Source organism: Choloepus didactylus, chromosome 1 (genome assembly GCF_015220235.1).
Source record: "Choloepus didactylus isolate mChoDid1 chromosome 1, mChoDid1.pri, whole genome shotgun sequence".
Classification (NCBI taxonomy): domain Eukaryota; kingdom Metazoa; phylum Chordata; class Mammalia; order Pilosa; family Megalonychidae; genus Choloepus; species Choloepus didactylus.
The window spans coordinates 167,149,590-167,173,686 of record NC_051307.1 but is presented as its reverse complement, the minus strand read 5'-3'; the positions used below and the strand labels follow the sequence as shown (position 1 = coordinate 167,173,686).

The 24,097-nt window shown below is 45.1% G+C and overlaps 2 protein-coding genes across 8 annotated transcripts in view; both read right to left on the bottom strand.

Annotated features, from left to right (window-relative positions):
- BTD (biotinidase) overlaps nucleotides 1-24,097 on the bottom strand; it is a 49,440-nt gene that overhangs the window by 4,810 nt on the left and 20,533 nt on the right. For 4 of the 7 annotated variants that reach the window (XM_037845286.1, XM_037845328.1, XM_037845337.1 and 1 more), the window contains exon 2: nucleotides 1,821-2,070. In XM_037845286.1, the coding sequence (XP_037701214.1) occupies nucleotides 1,821-2,070 (250 nt within the window). Of the gene's footprint in view, nucleotides 1-1,820; nucleotides 2,071-2,993; nucleotides 3,076-24,097 lie in introns of all 7 variants that reach the window. The other 3 variants (XM_037845293.1, XM_037845301.1, XM_037845308.1) reach the window with 1 other exon arrangement.
- Nucleotides 22,836-23,672, bottom strand: LOC119541411 (ferritin light chain-like). The gene has a single exon (XM_037845349.1). The coding sequence runs from the start codon at nucleotides 23,528-23,530 to the stop codon at nucleotides 23,003-23,005; it is 528 nt and encodes a 175-aa protein (XP_037701277.1). The 5' UTR covers nucleotides 23,531-23,672; the 3' UTR covers nucleotides 22,836-23,002.

The following is a 24,097-nucleotide window of genomic DNA, read 5'->3' as shown; positions in this document are numbered from 1 at the left end:
CTGATACACTGGATGTCAGTAAAGGTCCTCAAATAGTCCAACAGGCTGGAATGATGAAATTTAACAGCATAAAATGTAAAGTCTTGCTCTCAGGTTAAACAAATCAGCTTTGTTAGTACAGGATGACAATGGCAGCATGTGTGTCTGTGTGTGACAAAGGTTCAAGAATTTTAGCCAACAGCACGTATCTTACAAATCTACATGAGATGTGGCTGCCAAAAGTTTTCTGGGGAAAGTTTCCAGAATGAGAGTGGTGAGAACTCTCTCCCATCCTGACCTCATGAGACTGATTCAAGAGAAGTGTGTATAGTTACAGGCATGGAGATAACCTGCAAAGTCTTGGCTGGAAACTGCATGACCCAAGGGACTTTGGAAGGGACTGGGGATAAATAACCTGGAGGAAAGATGCCTTGGGGAGCCATGCGAGCTGAACTCAAATGTGGGAAGGATGGCGCACCACCGTAAAGGGGCTGTCTGTTATGTTTAGCTCAGAGGATGAATCAATGGGTGGCAGTTACAGGAAGGCTGACTGCTGTTCATTGGAAGTAAGAACTTTCTAGAAGTTCCCCTGTCCTCAACTGGAGAGTGAACCGTGAGTTCAAGGAGAAGCTGGATGTTAGGCTGGGGATCAGAGACAGGAGTTTCACCCATCAGAAGAAGCTGGACCACGTCTAAGCTCCCTTCCACCATCAGCTGTGTGTGTGTGTGTGTGTGTGTGTGTGTGTCTCCTATAAGCTGAAGTTTTAAAATGTAGCAGTAAGTAGAGCTGTCTAGGAAATCCTGACCGTCCTGATCAGAGGCAGGGACTGTTTAGGACAGGACCTACTAGCATGACTGTTTCTGCCCCGTAAACTCACAGACATCATGGAAAGTTTTGTTCACATCAGCTTACTTCCTGTCATGGCAGAACAGGGCTTACTCAAGCAGTCAAACTTGGTCATCCACCACCAGGTTTAAAGCCCAAACTTCCTTTTGACTATAGGTTTCCCAACAGGACGCTGTATTTTATTTACTGTTTAAGAGGGCATTTTCTTACAGTAATATCTGGCCCTGACATTTCCCTCTCTGCCTCACCAGGTGCTTCTCTTTCATCCCCACCCTTCCTGGAAGGAGTGGGAACTGTGTGCAAAGCAGGAAGCCTTCACAAAGGCTGGCACCAACCGTCACTTTGATTGTTGGTTCTGTCTGAATTGAGGTCTCAGACTGTTGAGAGTTTGACACAGAAAGCAGAAATGAGCCCCAAATATTCTGAAGGCAGCAAACTGCAGTTTTGCAGATGTTCATCATTTCAATTATGCTTTGAATGCCTCAGAGGGCGAGGGGCCAAAATGTCCAGTGGTTTTCAAATTTTCTTTCACATTAGAATCCCCGGGGGAGCTTTAAAACATACCAATGCCTAAGCCACACCCCAGACCAAGTACAACAAAATTTCTGGGGCAGGGCCCAAACACTCCTTCCTGTTTACAGGATGCCTGTGCACAGCCACCTTTGAAAAGCCCAGGGCTTCTCAACTTGCAACGCAAATGCACCAGCTGGGGATCTTGCTAAAAAGTCAATTCTGATCCAGCAGATCTGGGGTGGGGCCTGAGATTTTTGCATTTCTAACAAGCTCCCAGATGTTGCTGAAGTTGCTGGTCCAAGAACCAATCTGAGTGGCAGGACTAGCCAACTGACAACTTCAATTCAGGTTTACCAGCTGGGTGATTTTCCAGAGGGGTTATAGGAAGCCTGGGGTTTTCTACAAATTGACCAAGAGTTAAACAGCAGTTTACTCAGTTCTGTGAGATAAGCTTATGTTAACACCGAGGAGCATTTCTTGCCTTTTGGGCTGCATTCATCACTTGCTCTTCATAGATGTCGAGGTTCTGGTTCATTAGCTCCAAGGCCTGCTTGCGAGTGGTGAGAGCTAGAGGGTTGGGACTCAAGATGGACTGGTGTTCATACACGGCGGCCACATAATGCTCAGGCACAGAATGCTCCCTGCCGTAGACTCCCAGGGCAACTATGAAACAGCCGCCGAGGAAAACAGCAAGCTTATTGCTGGCTCCAGACATAATGCAGACCATAAATCTGAAATGTAATGGGGCAAAGGGAAAACAGCTGAATGAAGAATTCTGCCAAGAACTTAAAGTTTGCAGCTGTGATTTATTAATCCTAGCAATTTAAACACACCCACAGTGGTACTGCAACTCAAAGCGTTTGTTTCACGTTCCTAATAAAAGGGTATGTTTCTTGCCAGCCACGTAGCAAGCTACGTTTAAAACAGCTCACTGTGTTAATGGTCTGGTTTTAGAACATTTCCAAAACAGGCCCAACGTTTGCCATGATTTTCTTACCCAGGGTTCAGCAAGACAGCACTGTGTCACTACTTGCTTTTATTAAGCAATGATTTTCCAATTATTTTAAATAATTCTGTGACATATTTCATACTCTGCCCTCTGTATGCACAAACAATACTACAGATCAAAGATCTATACCAGCTGTGATTGGATTTTTGTGATTTTCCTAGCCATGAAAACCTGATGGGCTAAAATTCTCCCTGTGTTTCTGTAGTTAGTCATGCAAATAAAAGCCAAGTCTCCTTTTACTCAGCACATTCTTTATTTGGTGCAGAGAAACTGCCGACTTCTACTTAAATGCTAATATCTACTCTGTTGTGGACAGGCAAAAAGTCTTCCAATCAAAGCATGACTTTTCTTTTTCCTCCTTGAACTTGAGAATCAGCCTTTTCACTTAATCACTCTCTCAACCTTTGTCTCTGTCACTTCAAAACTCTTGCTCAAAAGCAATGATAAAATGCAATTTCTAAAAAGTAAACTCAACATCATAGCTCCCACCACAAAAGAAAAATAGTAAATTATGTCACTACAATGACACTTTTCTGTATCCCCCCCCCCCCCAAGAATAGGAATTTTTATTTCTAATAGATATGTGTTACAGAAAATCAGCCTGGCCTTCCTGCTGAAACTCCCTACCCCGACACAAGGATTTACCAGGTCTGGTGCAGCAGTCAGGTCCCTTGCTCTGCAGAGATGGCTAGGGCTGAGTAACCAACTGGACCAACTACTCAGGAATCTGGATTTAACATTAAGATAACACAGACAAATTGATGAATGATATGGCTGTCCTTTAAAAAGACAAACACTATCCACGTCTCAATTCATCGCTCCTGTGTGCTTTCATTTCAAAACCAAACTACCTGGGCCACAAATTCCTTTTTATTTTTCTGTGAATAGTTTCAGAAACAAAAGTAACCATAATTATTTTCAGCAATGGACTAAAGAATAGAGATGCTCATTCAGAATCCTCACAAAATTAAATACTTCTCAGAAGGAGAAGCTTTCTCTCAGCCCAACCCTGTTCCACCTCAAACTGTTACTTCTTTCCCTGGGGAAATAAATGTACCATCCAAATAACAATCCCCAGGATTTGTTGCCATTCTTTTGGGACACTGTAACAACGTTTCAAGATACGAACAACAGGCCTGTGAGTGAGCAGTCATGAGTTTTCCAGTAGAAACAAAAGTATAATTGATAAGCTTTCTTATCTGAATTTTGCCTCTGAAGACAAGCAAAAAATAATTTAAAATATCTTGAAAATTTATTTTCCATTCAATCTCTGGTTTCATAATGATGACAGTGGACAGTGGCTTTGGGGAAGAAGTCATATTCACAATATTTCTAAAGTATAAAGAAATGGCCTAACACGTAATGAAACTGAGGCTGGGAGCATATGAACAAGTCCCTGGTAGAGGCAATGAGGAGTTCCTGGGGCTGGGGCCTCTTTTTGAAAGCCTCAGAGAAAGGCTTTAAAACCTCAGAAAAGGCCACAGGAAGAAGCCAGAAGGCAGTGGAAACTGAAGAACAGACACAGGAGAGAGAGATCACCATGTGATGGGAGGCAGAGACACAAGCCAAGGAACCCAAAGGATTGCAGCAAGCCAGCACCAAGAACACCACAGACTTCAGGCAGAAAGCATGGCCTTACTAATGCCTTGATTTTAGACTTCTAATTTCCCAAACCGTGAGCCAACACCTTCTTACTGTTAAGCCATCCCATTATGTGATATTTGTCACAGCAGCCCTGGAAAACAAAGACAGTTAACCATTGGAAGAAAGTGGATAAAGGGCACATGTGATCTCTCTGTATTATTTCTTACAACTGTGTGAGAATCTACAATTATCTGAAAATAAAAAGATTAATTAAAGAAGACCTCTTGTGACCCACATCCCCAGGTACTACCCCATTTGTCTGCTGTCTCTACAGTAAAACTTGAAAGAGTTGCCTATACATGCTGCCTCCAATTCCTCTCTTCCCACTCTCTCTTGAACCTACTCTAGAAAGGGTTTCATCCCCATCACTCCCCAGAAACTACTCTTGTCAGATTCTTAATGACCTTCATGTTGCCAAATCCAAAGGTCATTTCTCACTGCTCATCTTACTTCTCTTATCAGCAGCATTTGGTATAGCTAATGATCACACCTTCATTCTTAAAAAACTTTCTTCACCTGATTTCTAGGCCATTCCTGGTTTTCTTCCTGCCTCAACCACCATTCCTTCTTAATCTCCTTAGCTGGTTCTTCCTTAACACCCTGATCTCTAAACACTGGATTTCACAATTGCAGCTCTTACACCTCTTCTCAGTGCACACCCACTCTCTTGATGATTTCATCCAGTTCTCTGGCATTAGATATGATCTCTATACTGATGACTCCAAATTTATATCCCTACCCTGAAATTACCACCTGAATTTGAGACTCAGGTATCCAATTGCTTACTCAGCATCTCCACTTAGATATCAACTTAACTCATCCAAAACTTTTCTCCTGTGGTCTCTGGCATCTTAGAAAATGTAACCTTCCTTCCAGGTCCATCCTTCTAGTTTGCTCAGGCCACAAATCTTGAAGCCATCCTCTTGACTCATCTCTCTCACATACCCCACATGCAGTCCAATAGGGAATGCTGGTGGTTCTGTCTTCAAAATATACCCAGAAACCCACTGTTACTCACCATCTCCCCATCACCACCCTGGTCCAAGGTACCATCAGCTCTCACTGAATTACTGCACTGGCCTCCTTACAGTTCCCTGCATTTGCCCATGTCCTCTGACATTCCAGTCTCATTATACTAGAGCTAATGGAGGAGAGTTCCATTTGCAGCATGAGTTAGATCATGGCACCCTCTGCTCAAAATCTTCCAGTGACTACCCTTTTCATGCAGAGTAAAAGCCAAAGTCCTTACAAGATGCCAATAGGAATGATCCAGTAAGACAGGAAATGATTGATGGGATGGGGAGAAAATTGCTGAAGTGACATTTTTAAGCGAGCATTCTTGATCTTTTAACTGCCCTACAGAAGCCTCTGCTTCTCATTTCATAGTGAAAATGTTCTCCCACACTAATCCTGATCATGAGGTTTCTTTTGATCTATGAGGAAAATAAATCAAAGTCTAAATTACATGGAAATCCAGTTCATGGAAATTTGGTAACATGTCAATCACTAGATATTTTTATACACAGGAACATTTTTTTTCCCACCTTGCTAAATGATTCATCTTGATAATTAACTGCATTTCTTTCTTAGCCATGCTATTGCAGTAATGTTTTTTGCAATAAAATGCAAGGATTATTATTAAGGTATTCCTAATAAGATGATTTCATAGACAGGTATATATATTTAAAAATTTATATATAGACCTATTGCTCTTTTTAAGAAAAGACTTTGTCACTTTTTACTTGTCAGAGAGAATGACAGTCCATGACTGGGAAAGGAGGCAGGAAAGACAGCAGAGGAAGTGTCACATCCTGTGAAGCAAAGCCTGAAGGGCCTGAAAAGTCATTAAGAATCAGCACAGTATATGTTTCTGTGTATATCTGACAGAATGCCAAGAAAAACTCAAGTTCCAAATAGTTTAAACTGACTCCCTGAATTTTGTGATTCCTTATCTAGATTCTTTTACATAGGGAGGAGAAATAATGTCCAGCGCCACCTAATTAACGTAATCTGAATTTAAAGAAATACGAAAAGGGACTTTTTTCCCCAGAAAATCTTATATTTACCTGTTTTCTGGTTCTCCTTTCTGATTATACTAGTCCTGAGCTATTTCTTGATTGGCTTCTGTAACAGGAAGCTCCATAATGTTTTCAGCTTCATTCAAACTCATTCACCAATAATATTTTTTTAAACTTTTAATTTTGAAATAAATTTCAAACCTACAGGACAGTTGCAAGAATAATACAAACCCCACACAGAGAACTCCAACATACACTCAACCCAGATAAACAGATCCACCAATTTTAAAACTTGGCAATCCTTGCCATATCTCTCTCTTTTTTCTTTCTTTCTTTCTACCCATTTTCTGAGCATTTGAGAGCAAGTTGCACACATCATATCCTTGAACACATAATACCTCCATGTACATTTCCTACAAATAAGGATATTCACTTACGTATTCACCTTAAGTGTGGTTATCAATCCCAAGAAATTTAACATTGGTATAAAGTTTAAATTCTCTAACCAATTTTTTCTATGTCCAAATAATGTCCTTTTGAACCTTTTCTTCTCTATTCTTAGATCCTGTCCTAGTTTGCTAATGCTGCAGAATGCAAAACACCAGAGATGGATAGGCTTTTATAAAACGGGGGTTTATTTCACTACACAGTTACAGTCTTAAGGCCATAAAGTGTCCAAGGTAACACATCAGTAATTGGGTACCTTCACTGGAGGATGGCTAATGGCGTCCGGAAAACCTCTGTTAGCTGGGAAGGCATGTGGCTGGCGTCTGCTCCAAAGTTGTGGTTTCAAAATGGCTTTCTCCCAGGACATTTCTCTCTAGCAAGCTTGCTTCTCTTCAAAACGTCACTCACAGCTGCACTCTGTCCAGTCTCTTTGAGTCAGCATGTTTTATATGGCTCCACTGATCAAGGCCCACCCTGAATGGGTGGGGTCACACCTCCATAGGAGTATCCCACCAAAGTCACCACCCACAGCTGGGTGGGGCACATTCCAAGCAAATCTAACCAGCACCAAAACGTCTGTCCCACAAGACCACAAAGATAATGGCATTTGGGGGACACAATACATTCGAACCGGCACAGATCCTATCCAGTATCATTTAATTGTCATTATCTCTTTAGTTTATCATCCTTTTTTTTAACTTGTGAAAACATATGTACTACATAAATCTTCCCATCTCAACCCCTTCCAAGCATACCATTCAGTGGAATTCATCACATTCATGATGTTGCAGTACCCTCACCACCTTCCATTACTAGAACTTTCCCTTCAACCAAACAGAAATGCTTCACTCATTTTGCATTAACTCTCCATTGCCCCTTTCACCACCCCCGGTAACCTGTACTCTCCTTTCTATCTCTGTGTTTGCATATTCTCTGATATTTTCTTTGTGGTTACCATATGGGGCTTAAATTTAACATCCTAGATCTATAACAATCTCATTTGCTTTGAAACCAACTTAACTACACAGCATACAAAAACTATATTCCTATACCGCTCTGACCCCCACCTTTATGTAGTTCTTTTCACAATTACATATTTATACATTGTGATTCCAAAAACATTGATTTATCATTACATTTTATGCATGTGCCTTTTAGATCCTGTAGGAAGTAAAAAGTGGAGTTACAAATCAAAAATACAATAGTACTGGTATTTCATGTGGCGTCAATCTATTGTCTTCTGTCCTTTTCTTTAAGCCTGCAGAACTCTCTTTAGCATTTCTTATAGGGCCAGTTTAGTGGTGCTGCACTCCCTCAGCTTTTGTTTATCTGGGAATGTCTTAATTCCTCCCTCATTTCTGAAAGACATTTTTGCTAGACATAGAATTCTTGGTTTACCATTTTTTGCTTTCAACACTTTAAACATGTCATCCCACTGCCTTCTTATCTCCCTAGTTTCTGAAAAGAAATTGGCACTTAATCTAACTAAGATTCCTTTGTATGTGACATGTTGCCTCTCTTTGGGGGCTTTCAGAATTCTCTCTTTATCTTTGATAGTCCATAGTTTGATTATAACATGGTGCAATGTGGGCCTATTTGGGTTATCCTTTTTGGAATTTATTGAGCTTCTTGGATGTGTCTATTCATGTCTCTTTTTAGTGCTGGGAAGTTTAAAGCCATTATTTCTTTGAATATTCTCTCTGCCCCTTTCTCTCTTATGCTTCTGGGTCTCCCACAATACATATATTGGTATGCTTGATGGTGTCCCACAGGTTTCTCAGGCTCTAGTAACTTTTCTTTATTCTTTCCTCTTTCTGCTCCTCAGTCCGGATGATTTCAATTGTCTTATCTTCATGTCCTCTGATTCTTTCTTCTGCTAGCTACAATCTATTGTTGAATGTCTAAGAACTTTTTAATTTCTGTTATTGTGGACTTCAGCTCTGTTTGGTTTCTTTTCATAATTTCCATCTCTCTATTGCTATGTTCTTTGTGTTTATCTACTGTTTTCCTGATTTCCTTTAGTTCTCTGCCCATGTTTTCCTTTAGTCCTTTGAGTATATTTAGGTTTATTTAAAAAAAATGGACCTAAGTCTTTGTCTGGAATGTCCCAGTCTGATCCTCCTCATTGATAGTATCTAATGCTATAATCTTCTCTTTAATCTTCTCTTTCGTGGGGTCATTGCTTCCATAGGCCATGTTTTATAATCTTTTATTGAAACCTGGACATTTTGATAATTTAATGTGTTACCTCTGGAATTTAGACTATGAGGCATCTGTTCTTTAAGATTGTATCCAGCTAGTGTTTCCTTGAATGCCAGGAGCTAACAAATTGGGGTGGGGGGGCAGAAAAATTGTCCTGTGTGAGTAGTCTCCCTCAGAGCTTATCCACAGAATGAGTGTAGAGAGTAGCTCCAGGCCAAAGTGTAGCGGCCTCCTGTGGAAAGCTGCCTCCCGAATCGGGCCTAGCGTATGCGCTGCAGCCTGCTCTAGAGTTACCCCCGCCCATCGAGTGAGCCAAGATGGCGCCTGCATCCTGTTTCCGCATAGTGACGCATGTATCCGCCACCCGCTCCTACCAATCGAAATCCTGTATACGCGATACTAGCCTAGAAGCTTATTGGTTGTTAATTGTGTATAAAAGGTCTTACCCGGACGGGGTAGGGTGAGACAGCCCACAAGGAGCCGTGCCTGACGGCCACATCGAGGCTGCTCTCCCACGAGGCGCCGTGCCCCGTGTGGGAACCAGTAACACAGAATGTTCATCTAGCTGTAGTAAAGGGCTTGCTTTCACAACTGCCGTGTGGTTCGAGTCGTGATTCATGACCAGGTTAGTTCGCGCAGTCTGCATCTCTCTCTCTCCTTCCCTGTTTCCCCTCGCCGGCCGGGAACCGGGGACCGAGCGGGGCAGCGCCGGACAAGTGGTGGCCCGTACGGGGAAGCTCCTCCTCCTGCCTCGCTCTCGACGGTCCCTCTGTGAGGAGAGCAGCGCTGCGCGTCGAGCTTACGGCGGACTTCCCGCGCCTGATCAACGCGAGAAGGTGAGTGCGTCTTATTACATGATAGTTAGGGCCCGTGGGTTTTCAGGTGACCCCGGGGGGACTCGGAAGAGCTCTCCGAGTGACTGAAGTATAGTGCCGACTGCAATCATGGGGCAGTCCGGAAGTTCACCTCTCTTAGCTCCCTTAAAGAACCTTTTGAAACAACGGGGTATCTCGGTCAGGAAAAGCTCCCTTCAGCGTTTTCTTGATGATGTTGATACTTTTGCCCCTTGGTTTGCCTGCACCGGCAGCCTTAGCCTACCCTCTTGGATGAAGCTCGGTCGCGACATAGACCGAGCGCGCCAGACGGGCGTGTGTATGGACCCGATTCTAGTACCCATATGGAAGACCGTCCGTGCGGTCCTTGAACTAGAATCGGCTACCGGCCTAAGCCCGTCCTCTGTCTTGCAAGAAGCACGGTGCGCGCTCCAAGAAACCCAGTCAGTTTCGTCAGCGGACGGCTCCTGTAAGGGCAAACCGCCGGAGTCCAGTGACTCTGACTCAGAGTCAGATAGCGATACTGACGAGAAGGCGGAAGCATCCCCGCTAATTGAGTGGGAGGAGCCTCCCGCCACACCCGTGCGGCCTTCCGCCCCGCCAATGTCTACCGCTGCACCCCCAGGGACACCCCAGCTCCCAACTGACGCCTTGGGCGGTCCCACCAAAGGACCTTGCCGAGAGCTCCCTCTAGTGGCCATGCCCAGTAAATGTAATTATCCTTTGCTGCCAGACCCGGAAACCCCGATGGGTCGGTCAGGGGAGGGGCAACCTTTGCCGTACCCCCCGCCCGAGTATACAGGCCCTCAGGACCCTTTGCCATTAGGTAGTGGTGGGAGACATTTCTGGAGATGGAACCCTTTCACAACATTTAGACCTTTTGGCATGCTGGGTGGCTACCAGCCACTTGAGCCGCAGCCAGTCTCAGAAATGTACCCGGTTATTATCAATCCCCAAGGTGGCAATCGGCACGAATCATATGATTACAAACTATTGAGGGAATTGAGGCAGGCCGTCCATCAGTATGGCCCCAATGCCCCTTATACCTTGAACATGATCGAGAACCTCTCTGCTCTAAATCATACACCCGCAGATATTTTTCAGCTAGCCCGTGCTTGCTTGCCGTCAGGCCGATTCATAGATTGGAAAGCATGGTTTGAGGAGTTAGCTGAAGAGCAGGCCGCAAGGAATGCGGCGGGGAGACGTGGCGGGTGGAATGCTGACATGCTGTTGGGGAGAGGCGCCCATGCCCAGAACCAAACGGGTTTCCCACAAGAGGTCTATGCCCAGATCTTCCGCTGTTTTGTGGGTGCCTGGAAAAAGCTAACAGGTGAGGGAGAGGCTCAGGCCTCACTCAGCATATACACCAAGGCCCCACAGAACCATTTGCGGATTTTGTAGCCAGGATGCAAACCGCAGCTGAGAGAATCTTCTCAGATCCAGGAGTAGCAGAGACTGTGGTTAAGCAAATGATTTTTGAGCAGTGCAACAAGGAGTGCAAAGTTATCCTGGCACAAAACAGAGCAAAAAATTTGACAGAGTGGGTCAGGCTCTGTAGAGATGCTGGCAGCCCTTTAACTAATGCAGGTCTAGCTGCCATGCTAGCCAGCTCCCTACAGGTGGCTACAAAAAGCCCGAGAACCTTAGGGGCAAAGTCTAACGGGTGCTATGGCTGTGGCCAATCAGGGCACTTTAAGAGAGATTGTCCCAATAGACGTCAACCCCCTGCCACTCAACGGTTTGGCGAACCAGGTGCAGCAACCAGGCCGTGTGGCCGTTGCCACAAAGGCCCCCACCGCGCAGAAGACTGTAAATCGGTTTTCGATGCGCAGGGTAGACGCCTCTCTGGCCGCCCCGAGCAGTTTCCAAAAAACGGGAAGAGGGGGTCCGCCCTTTCGACGGACCCCCTTGCATGCCATTCGACAACACAGGATCCGATCAAATTCGTGCGTCCCCCGGCTCAGCAGGACTGGACCTCTGTGCCACCTCCAGACTCGTACTAACCCCCTCCATGGGTGTCCAGTTAGTAGGGACCTCCTTCAAGGGGCCCTTACCGGCTGGTACTGTAGGGCTCATATTGGGAAGAGCATCCACGGCCCTGAAAGGATTAACAGTTATACCAGGACTTGTAGATTCAGATTTCACAGGCCGTGCCCAAGTTATGGTTCAATCTCAGCGGGGCACCTTAGTCATTGCAGAAGGTGATAAGCTGGCGCAGCTCCTGCTCTTACCCAGCTTACATGCAGTCTTTCCAAGCAGAATCAGACAGAGAGGGGAAAAAGGGTTCGGATCCAGTGGAGCGATTTTTGAGGGACTCCATATGTCCCTGGAGTCTCGACCTATGCTAACCATTAAGGTGCAAGGCAGATCTTTCTTGGGCCTGCTCGATACAGGGGCCGATCGGTCTATCATAAGACAACAAGAATGGCCCCCCACCTGGCCAACGAGCAGGGCGGAAGAGCCCATTAGAGGAATAGGCCAAATTTCAGCGCCCATGCTCAGTGCAGCTGCCCTTCATTGGGCCGATGAAGAAGGACACCAAGGCAGTTTCCAGCCTTATGTATTAGCCCTGCCTGTGTCTTTGTGGGGAAGAGACATTCTGACCCAAATGGACGTTACTTTAATTAGCGGCTACTCCCCAACCTCTAAGCGACTGCTAAAAGAAATGGGGTATACCCCCGGCAAGGGTTTAGGAGCTTCACTGCACGGACGTGCGGAGCCTATACAAGCTGCCCCCAAGTCTGACAGACGAGGCTTGGGTTTTTCATAGGGGCCACTGAGGAGAGATTCCCACCCACACCTATAAAACTAAAATGGAAAACCGAGGCTCCGGTGTGGGTGCCTCAGTGGCCCTTGCCACAGGAAAAACTTGCAGCGTTGCACGCCCTAGTATCAGAACAACTAGAAAAGGGCCATATCGCCCCTTCCACGTCACCGTGGAACACCCCTATATTCGTAATAAAAAAGAAATCTGGTAAATGGAGACTGCTACATGATCTAAGAGCTATTAACGATTGCATGGAGCCTTTAGGGCCCGTTCAGATGGGACTGCCCCTCCTCTCGGCATTACCGGAGCACTGGTCGATTTTCATCATAGATCTGAAAGATTGCTTCTTTTCTATTCCGCTCCACCCTGAAGACACCCCTAAGTTTGCCTTTACTGTGCCCTCTAGTAATCAAGAGGAGCCCTGTCAACGCTTTGAATGGACAGTCCTGCCCCAAGGCATGGCTAATAGTCCTACCATGTGCCAGCTGTATGTCGCTGCGAAGCTAGCTAGCACTCGGCAGCAGTTCCCTCAAGTGAAAATCATCCATTATATGGATGACATTCTCTTAGCCCATAGAGACACAGATCTTCTTAAAACAGTTTTGTCACATTTAGTCCTTAGTCTTAGAGAAGCTAACCTAGAGATTGCCCCTGAAAAAATCCAAATGACTGACATTACCACTTTCCTGGGGGCGAAAGTCGCACCCACTCATGTTTCCCCCCAAAAGGTGTCTCTCAGGCTAGACAATATACACACTCTCAATGATCTACAAAAACTCATGGGGGATATCAATTGGATCCGTCCATACCTAAAAATACCCAATGTCAAACTAACACCTTTGTTCGACCTGTTGAAGGGGGATTCTAATATAAACTCACCTCGAAGCTTCACTCCAGAGGCAAGGCGAGCACTATGCCAGGTGGAACAGGCGCTCAGTGGCGCTGCATTGAAGAGAATAGACCCTGATGAGCCTTTTGAAGCCTGCGTGCTGCCGACAGAATTACAGCCCACTGCGGTACTGTGGCAGCGGGGGCCGCTGCTCTGGGTCCACCCTGGAGTTTCCCCCAAAAAAGTCCTAGAGCACTATCCTACAGCGGTTGCAGACTTGGCCCTAGAATGCATTAAAAGGGCTGTGCAGCATTTCGGTCAGCAGCCCAAAAATCTCAGGGTGCCTTATTCTTCCCAGCAGCTTGAGATACTCACCGGATGCATAGATCAATGGGCCATTCTCCGGTGTACATTTCTTGGTCCCATTAACAATCAGTTCCCTAAGGCTCCTCTCTTGCAGTTTGTCACCCGGCACCCAGTGATTTTTCCCAAAGTAACCTCTCCTAGGCCACTAGCAGGCGCCCCCACCGTATACACGGACGGCTCCAGCTCTGGAACAGGGGCGTATTGTGTGGAGGGGGACACTCCTAAAACAGTGCTCTTCCAACCACAAAAGCCTCAATGGGTAGAACTGCAGGTTATCATTGCAGTCCTGGAAAGCCTTTCCGAGCCCTTAAATGTCGTCTCGGATTCTGCTTATGTTGTGAACTCTGTACAAATTTTAGAAACGGTGGGCATTGTTAAACATTCCTCTACAGTAAGGACGTTCTTTGCCAAACTACAGGAGGTTATATGGACCAGGCAACACCCTTTTTACATAACCCATATTAGAGCCCACACAGGTTTGCCTGGCCCTATGGCCCAGGGGAACCATAGCGCAGATGTAGCCACTCGACAGCTGCACATCTTTCCGACGCTGGTACCGTATCAACAAGCCCGAGAATTCCATGCCAAGTTTCACATCAATGCAGGTACCCTAGCTAAGCGGTTCAGCATACCACGTGCAGCTGCTCGAGATATTGTCCGAGCCTGCAACAATTGTGCAGAGCAGAGAGCAGTCCCCTCGGTTGGGGTCAACCCTAGGGGTCTCACCCCAGGGGATACTTGGCAGATGGATGTCACTCATCATTCAGAGTATGGTAAGATCAAGTACTTACATGTGTCGGTGGACACATGCTCCCAAGTTTTATTTGCCTCTGCTGAACCAGGAGAAAGAGTCTCCCACGTCATTGCACACTGCCTTGCTGCATGGGCAGCTTGGGGTAAGCCAAAGACGTTAAAGACGGATAACGGGCCTGCCTACACTAGTAAATCCTTCCAAAAATTTTGTGACAACATGGATGTCCAATTAAAACATGGCATCCCCTATAACCCTCAGGGGCAAGGAATCATTGAAAGAGCGCACAGATCTCTCAAAGACTTGCTTAAAAAACAGAAAGAGGGTATAGGCCACGGCCTGTCCCCAAAAGCTCGACTGTCTGTAGCCTTGCTCACATATAATTTTTTAAACGAAAATTCACAAGGAATGACACCTGCCCTGCAACACACCACCCCGAGTCCTCCGCATAGAGGTCTAGTCCGTTGGAAGGATGTCCTGTCGGGGCAGTGGAAAGGCCCTGACCCGGTGCTCAGCTGGGCCAGAGGCTCTGTTTGTGTTTTTCCCCAGGAACCAGGACGTCAACCAGTGTGGGTTCCGGAAAGACTGGTGAGAACCGTGACATCACCTGAAGAAGCCAAGGAACAGCTGTCAGAAACGCCAACGAATATACAACCTGAACCATTAGACCAAGCCTCCGACCCTGCTGATGATGGCGACGACCGACAAGACGATAATAGTAGGACTGACCACCCCGCGGTTGCCCAAAAAGAGGATCGGTAACTCTGTTCTTTGCTCTCCTATAGCAATCCTTCTAATCTGCCTTTTTCTTTTTAGTGGAACTATATTTCCTCCACAAGCTTCAACGAGTCCTTCCCCCTCACCAATGACACACTGATCCTCTCTTTTGCTAACCTCTCTGTCAAGGTTGTCAACACCACAGTTGCGGCGAATGCTACTTGTGAAACTGGTAATGGCGAGTTAAGTAAGGGAGTCTTGCTTGAATTTCTTAACGTTACAGGGAAGAGCCGCCAGTCTTGTGAAGGGATCTTGAGTAAAAAGGAGACTCAAAGGTGCCTTTTCCTTCCGGGGTTTGCTCCTACAGTCTGCGACCGTTCCAAAGACCCGGATGCCTCGCCGCCCCGCTATCCTAGTGTATCGCCCAAGTTATGTCTGGCTCCCCGTCAAGGCAACCGACTGGGTTGGCCCTGTTTCTCAAGTTGTTTCACTTAACAATATCCCCTTCTCTAAGTCTAGGCGTCCAAGAGGCATAAAAGAATGGCTATCGAATGCTGCCAGTGTAGCTTCCTCTTTGTTTGTCCCAACGATCGGGCAGGCTGTGCTACAAGCATGGACAGATCGGCAGCTCGCCATAACGATGGAAACGGTAAATGGCTTGGTCAACCTTACCCGAGACGTGCTACGCCGCCACAATCAGATGCTGAACTTAAATTTCCAGGCCATTCAGAAACTCCAAGCGGAGATAGATGAACTTGGACTGGAAATAGATGGACTCTGGAGAGTGCTTCAGCAAACATGTGACACCCGGTGGCTTACGGTTAAACTCTGTGTCACTCCTGTCAGGGCCAACGTGACCGGAAGCATTTCCAGAGTCTCTGATTGGCTGAAAAGGTCATATTTTCCTGAATTTGTTAATCTCTCCCAACAGGTGGAATCTAGTTTAGACACAATTGGGGGGATCAAGTTAAAACCCGTTAAAGTCGATCTCTCCGGGTTAGGCGAGGTTCTACAGAAACTATTTCACAGTGTTTCTTCCTGGTTCTCTTGGCCCAATTTAACTAATTGGATCCTCATTGCAGTGGGATTATTGGTGGGATTAGTCGTTGTTAAATGTTTGCTAGAACGCCTGTTTCAAGCGCAGCAGCAATTGCGTGTTACCACTATGATGGCTATGACTCCCACCTCTGTTACCCCCGATAGTGACCGATTTATTAACCATACCCCTTCCTGGTCGCCTCAGGTGGGGCGCTTTGGAGCAAAATTTGTAGCGAATCGCATGGCTGTTTCTCGGGTGTAAAAGGCGACACCAGTAGTCATAATTTTGTCTCAGGTGGGTCTCTAGGGCAGAGTCCTAGTTGTGGCCAGACTGGACCCTAGCCATTGCACAGAGACACCTAGTGACACCCCCGACTCTGGTTACTGCTGTTCCTGCCCCCGTCGTTGTTCCCCAGTTGCCAGGCAAAGCACTGCAGGGAGAGTCACGTTGCTTCCAGCTTACGGACTCTCCGGTCTCCATATGACGTGAGCATTCTGGTTGGTGCTAGAGGTTCCGCCGCTGGATGGCTGAGGCCTAGTCCAGACTCCCCAAAGCACCAAAGAGGTTGTGAACCATTTGGGTTCACGGGAGCACGCTCATCACTGGAGACACTGGGTCAAAAATAAATAAGAAAGGGGGAGATGTGGAAAGCCGCCTCCCGAATCGGGCCTAGCGTATGCGCTGCAGCCTGCTCTAGAGTTACCCCCGCCCATCGAGTGAGCCAAGATGGCGCCTGCATCCTGTTTCCGCATAGTGACGCATGTATCCGCCACCCGCTCCTACCAATCGAAATCCTGTATACGCGATACTAGCCTAGAAGCTTATTGGTTGTTAATTGTGTATAAAAGGTCTTACCCGGACGGGGTAGGGTGAGACAGCCCACAAGGAGCCGTGCCTGACGGCCACATCGAGGCTGCTCTCCCACGAGGCGCCGTGCCCCGTGTGGGAACCAGTAACACAGAATGTTCATCTAGCTGTAGTAAAGGGCTTGCTTTCACAACTGCCGTGTGGTTCGAGTCGTGATTCATGACCAGGTTAGTTCGCGCAGTCTGCATCTCTCTCTCTCCTTCCCTGTTTCCCCTCGCCGGCCGGGAACCGGGGACCGAGCGGGGCAGCGCCGGACAGCCTCCCCAGACGTTTTGGTGTATGCATCTTGTCTTGGGCATGTGCCTACGGCCCCAGGAACTCCCCTGTTTACAAGGATATGAATGTCCCCTCTTCCCTAGGAAAGAGTTTCTTCACATCTTGGGCACTGCATTTTACGTCCCACAGTCAGCAACCCTTTGGGACTACTCTCCCACAGCATTCTGTAAGAGACCTCCTTGAGATGCTTTTTACATGTAGGGCAAGTTCTGGGACAGTGAGTCCATCAGGTTACCACCATACAGATTGTGCCAGTCATACTGCTCCCAGTAGGTGCCCAAGAGTTACTCTACTCCCACCAGAACCTAGACTGGGAATAAGGAGCCAGTCAGGGACTGGGGATGGTGCCATCCAGGGTGCCACGTGATACTACCACTTCTAAGTAATCTTTTCCTTGATTCTGTGCTCACTTTGTTACTGCAGTCTTTAACTCTTTCCTGGAGCTTTCAGAAAGATGTTTCTGCCAGTTCTTGCTGGTTGTTCAAAACATCTGTGGGGGGAGAGGGAGCAGAGCTTTGAAGCTTCTCACTCTTCCATCTTGATTCTCACCAATAATACTTTTGATGTCTCAGTTGAAAATGTTAAAGTGAAAGCACTTTTGAGTGGCAACTGATGATGACATCAAAATTCAAGGCTGAACTCACAAGCAAGAGTGAATAAATCATCTTAATTTAACTGGTAAGTTGTAAATTCGCTTTCTAAAATTCCAACTATTATCTTCAAAAAAAGAGAGTACTATGTGGTAACTTTGTACCATGCCTTGGATTAGGGCCAATTTCTGCCCTGTTGTCTAGAATAATTTATTTTAGGAAACTAAATGAGCAAGGAATCTTGACATTTTTTTTTTTTTTTAATCTTGACATTTTAATCTAAATATGTCATCTTTCTTTTACTCAAATGGGAAATTATCTGCATAATTTAAGTCACATAAAACTGGCGTGTAATGTACTACAGCTTTTCTGACTGGTAGACAAAAGAACCCCAGCCGAGACTGATTCTACAGTTTTCTACTGCCACCCTGTGGACAAACTGAGTATTATTAACTCAAGTGGGTATGTGTTCTTAAGCATAATGGCAGTAGATTCTTTTTTTAGTTTTTATTGAGATTGTTCACGTACCATACAATTATCCAGAGATTCAAAGTGTACAATCAGTTGCCCCTGGTACCCTCATACAGCTGTGCATCCATCACCACACTTGATTTTTGTTCAATTTTTAGAAACTTTTCATGACTCCAGACAAGAAATAAAGTGAAAGACGAAAAAAGAATAAAAAAATAAGGAAACTCAAATCCTCCCATATCCCTAACCAACCCCCCTCAATTGTTGACTCGTAGTATTGGTATAGTACATTTGTTACTGTTTATGAAAGAATGTTGATATACTGTGGTACATAGTTTGCAATAGGTACATATTTTTTCCCTATATGCCTCTCTATTATTAACTCCTAATTGTATTGTCATACATTTGTTCTGGTTCATGGAAGAGATTTCTAATATTTGTACAGTTAATCATGGACATTGCCCACCACAGGATTCAGTTTTATACATTCCCATCTTTTGACCTCCAACTTTCCTTCTGGTGACATATATGACTCTGAGCTTCCCCTTTCCACCTCATTCACACACCATTTGGCGCTGTTAGTTATTCTCACATCTTGCTACCGACACCCCTCTTCATTTCCAAACATTTAAGTTCGTCCTAGTTGAACATTCTGCTGATATTAGGCAACAACTCCCCATTCTTTAGCCTTGTCCTTATATTTCATGTCTATGAGTTTACATATTATAATTAGTTCCTATCAGTGAGACCCTGCAATATTTGTCCTTATGTGTCTGGCTTATTTCACTCAGTGTGTTGCCCTCGAAGTTTCTTCATCAACCCATTTGTTTTTTTTTTAGATGGTTTTGTTCACATGTCATACATTCCGTCCTAAGTAAACTATTGATGGTTCTCTGTGTGGTCACATATTCACGTGTTCACCACGTTCACCACTATCTGTATAAGGGCATCTATATTTCTTCCACAAGGCAGGAGGGAAAGTCAAAGAAGGTAGAGAGGCAAAAGAAAAAGAAAAAAGAAAGAGGAAAAAAAAATGACAGCTAGGAAGCAGCAAAAGGAAAGATAACCTTAAATCAAAGTAAAGAGTCAGACAACACCACCAATGTCAAATGTCTAACCTGCCTCCCCTATCCCCCCCTTCTTATCTGCATTTACCTTGGTATATAGCCTTTGTTACATTAAAGGAAGCATAATACAATGATTCTGTTAGCTACAGTCTCTAGTTTACGTTGATTGCATCCCTTCCCCAATGCCTCCCCATTTTTAACACCTTGCAAGGTTGACATTTGCTTGTTCTCCCTTGTAAAAGAACTTATTTGTATATTTTATCACAATTGTTGAACACTCTAGATTTCATCAAGTTACACTGTCCCATTCTTTATCTTTCCTCCTTTCTTCTGGTGTCTCACATGCTCCCAACCTTCCTCTCAACCATATTCATAGTTATCTTTGTTCAGTGTACTTACATTGCTGTGCTACCATCTCCCAAAATTGTGTTCCAAACCACGCACTCCTGTCTTCTCCCATCACTCTGTAGTGCTCCCTTTAGTATTTCCTGTAGGGCGGGTGTCCTGTTCACAAACTCTCTCATTGTCTGTTTGTCGGAAAATATTTTGAGCTCTCCCTCATATTTGAAGGACAGCTTTGCTGGATATAGGATTCTTGGTTGGTGGTTTTCTCTTTCAGTATCTTAAATATATCACCCCACTTCCTTCTTGCCTCCATGGTTTCTGCTGACAGAGCCACACATAGTCTTATTAAGCTTCCTTTGTATGTGATGGATGGCTTTTCTCTTGCTGCTTTCAGGATTCCCTCTTTGTCTTTGATGTTAGATAATCTGGTTATTATCTAATCAGATTGGCATAGGCCTATTCAGATCTATTCTGTTTGGAGTATGCTGTGGTTCTTGGATCTGTAATTTTATGTCTTTCATAAGAGATGGGAAATTTTCATTGATTATTTCCTCTATTAGTGCTTCTGCCCCTTTTCCCTTCTCTCCTCCTTCTGGGACACCAATGATATGTACATTATTGTACTTTGTTTCGTCCTTAAGTTCCCAGAGACATTGCTCATATTTTTTCATTCTTTTTTCCATCTGCTCCTTTGCGTGTAGGCTTTCAGGTGTTTTGTTCTCCAGTTCCTGAGTGTTTTCTTCTGCCTCTTGAGATCTGCTGTTGTATGTTTCCATTGTGTCTTTCATCTCTTGTGTTGTGCCTTTCATTTCCATAGATTCTGCTAGTTGTTTTTTTGAACTTTCGATTTCTGCCTTAAGTATGCCCAGTGTTTTCTTTATAGCCTTTATCTCTTTTGCAAAATCTTCTCTAAACTTTTTGAATTGATTTAGCATTAGTTGTTTAAATTCCTGTATCTCAGTTGAAGTGTACGTTTGTTCCTTGGACTGGGCCGTAACTTTGATTTTCTTAGTGTAGGTTGTAGTTTTCTGTTGTCTAGGCATCTGACCTCCTAGGCCACCCCAATCAGGTTTTCCCAGATGAGAACAGCCTCAGGTCACAGGAGGAGGAAATATTCAGTATCCGGTTTCCCTGACGGTTTTTCTTAGAGGATTGACACACCCTGTGCTTTTCTGCCCAGCAGGTGCACCTGTCAGCCTGTCACCGGCTGGTGTAAGGGGGTGTGGCCCGTGGCTCTGCTCCCCCAGGCCTTGGGGTCTGGTTCTGGTATGGCAGGCAGTAGAGCTGGGCCCCTCCCTTTCCTCTTGGGAAGCTATGCCCCCTCCAAAGAGGTCACTGCATATCAATAAGTTCTTTGTTTCTCTGACTCTGCTGGTCAAAGTGCTGCGATTTAAAAATGGCTGAGGTTTTCTTTACTGCAAAGTGCTGCAGGATGAAAATGGCTGAGGCTTTCTCCACAGAGAGAGAAAGGGACAGAAACCTCCAATTCACTCATCAGCCAGGGACAGCACCCGATCCTCTGGGCTCCCTGTCCTGAGAAAGATATGTCCCCTGTCTCTCCCAAGGTCAGTTGTCACCAAAAGAATGGCAGTAGATTCTTAAGCAGTAAGTGGAAGGTATTTTTCTCCTTTCCTTCTCCTTTTCTAACACTTCATCTATCTCTTTTACAGTGAAGACACTAGAAAACATTTGATTTGGGGGTTTCATGAGAACTGTTTTTTATTTGCCATGCTCCCACAACCTATTGCATCTTCTATATTCATAAGTTCTAAATTTGTTGCAATTTATTATCTTATTGATCTAAATTCCATGATTTGACTGGATGTACAAGGGATACAATGCATGCATATTATGACATACAGCGCTCTGCATGGGAAGTCTCGCTGAAATAAGGATTCCAGGGGCAAAATTTATATTGATGTCACATTGTATTTTGCCTGTAACATGTGAACATTTTCAAATCTTTTTGACTTTCATTATCCATTTGATCTTCCTAACTGTCACATAAAGTGGTGAAAGCAAATAGTAAAATTCCATTTTCATGATGGGAGAAAACTCCAGGAGTAGACAGTGGTTAAAATGAGACTGAATACAAGCTTTCCTGGCTCCTGGTTTGGCCCTCCTAGCACATGCTGAAGAACTGGGGCAATTTATGGTCAGACCTTCAAAGACCATGTTGGAATCTTCAATGCAGCTGCAGGAGAAATAAATAGAAATTCAAAGATAGCCCTCCTGAGGGAGATTCTGAGTGATTAGACCAGCGCAGGGGTTCTCAAACTTAAGCATGTCTTTAGTCATCCAGTAAGCTTGTTAACACACAGATCACTGAATTCCAGGCCCTGAATTTTGAACTGGAAGGTCTGGGATGGGGCCTGAGAATATGCATTTCTAACAAGTTCCGAGATGATAGTGATACTGGATGCTTCTGCTTTGGGGTCACACTTGGAGAGCCAACTGGAATAGAAGATAAAGTAATATATCTATCCCATTTTCTGACTCCTGTCCTTTCTTCACTTAAAGAAAAATAGGAGTTGAAATATCACCTTTATTTCCCAAGTGCCTCTCCAAACGAGCTGATAATACTGGAGCAGATATTACTGGAGCAGATTTCAAAGTGTTTCTACCATACTTAGCGAAAATAAATAGCAAACAAAGTATTTAAAAACTCAATCTAGAGGGCAAAAGCCTTCCCCAAACAGTTTGAACCAGGTCAGTTAAAGGACCTGGTATTTTTCTTAACCATAAAAGGAACACCATTGTAGAATCAGATTATTACCGGTTTTACCAGTTTTCATCTGTTTAAATCAAGTTCCTGATTTTTAAAGAATATAATAGGACAATAATAACAGACAACTTAATCTGAAAAGTCTTCCAAAGAATAGTCTACAAAAATGTAACAGATGTCTTCTCAAATGCATGTCTGAGTTTGCAAGAAAGTTAAGGGAAAACCCTGGAGGTCAAAAATGAATTGCTGAAGAAGAAGTTTTAAACTAGTGTCCAGAGACCTTGAACAGGCAGCAAGGAAGGGCACAAAAAGAAGGCTTCTTTCACAGTCAGTCAGTTCTAGGAGAGAGAGATGGCAGAGGCTCTTCCAGATACTCAGCTCTTGAATATTTACAGTTTCCAGCTAGGCTTTACCTTCTTGATTCTCCAAGAACCATCATCAAATTCTCTGAAATGCAGCTCAATGCATCAGCAAAGAATTGTTTTACAAAGCCCTGGGAAATTTCTCCATTTCCTTTTTTTTTTTTTTTTTTCTGCTGCAAAAAGCTTTATTGTTTACACTCGTTTCAGAACTTGTTAGAGAGTGGCAGGGTGGCTGGTTAAAAAGATGCCTCCTGGCTGGAGGAAGGGGCTCAGGCAAAAGCCTGGATGCCAGGGGAATGCAGAGGGGCCCCCTAAAGGCCTCTGGGCTCCAGAGACTCCTAGTCATGCTTGAGGGTGAGCCTTTCGAAGAGATACTCGCCCAGCCGCTCCTGAGGGACACCCACCCTGCGGAGGTTGGTCAGGTGGTCGCCTATCTTCTTGATGAGTTTCACCTCCTCATCTAGGAAATGGTTCTCCAGGAAGTCACAGAGATGAGGGTTGGTGTTGGCAGAACCCAAGGCATGCAGTTTCAAAAGATCCGTGTTCAGGCCCCTCTCCAAGACCAGGGCGGCTTCCATGGCTTCCAGGGTATTACCCCACTCATCCTTGGGCAGCTTCTGCACATCCTGAAAGAGGGCGCGGCCACCGCGCTGGTTTTGCATCTTCAAGAGACGCTCGGCGCCCTCGCGCTTCTCCTTCGCCAACTCGCGGAAGAAGTGGTCCACGCCTTTCAGGGCCACATCGTCACGGTCGAAATAGAAGTCCAGAGAGAGGTAGGTGTAAGAGGCCTGCAGATGCTCGTTGACCAGGCGGTTGACAGATGCCTCCACATCAGCGGAATAATTCTGACGGATCTGGGAGCTCATGGTTGGTCGACAATGAGGAGCTAACCACACAGAGAAACGGTGTTAGCTGGTCCCGGAAACAGGAGGTGGCCCAGAAGTTGGTCCCGGAGGTTGCAACTGGAGAGGCAGTTGGAGGGTGGCCGATGCAGAAGACGTGGGGGAAGCATCCCCAGGGCTGTTCCGTTCAAACACTGTGGAAGCAAGAGACAGATTTGCGGGACCGCCGGGCACGCTGCTCCATTTCCTTTTTAAAGGACTACCTCAAAGTAGAGCCATCAGAACAACCACCTTGTAGTAAATGAGAACCTGAAAGCTGGAAACCCAAGAGAAGGAACCAGGACTGGAAGATGTGATGCTATAACCACATGTCAAATATTTCTGGAAAGATGTACTCAGAAATGTGGGCAATATAAAGGCTTTTTGCAATTATTAAGTGTATAATAGATACAGTATCACTAGCTGGTAACTTCAACATCACTAAGTGTATGGTGGATCCAATATTGAATGTTAAGAAAACTAGCATAAATTAAAACTGGGTATCAGATATTTCATGAAATAATTTTCTAAAATTTGAAGTGGTTGCAATAA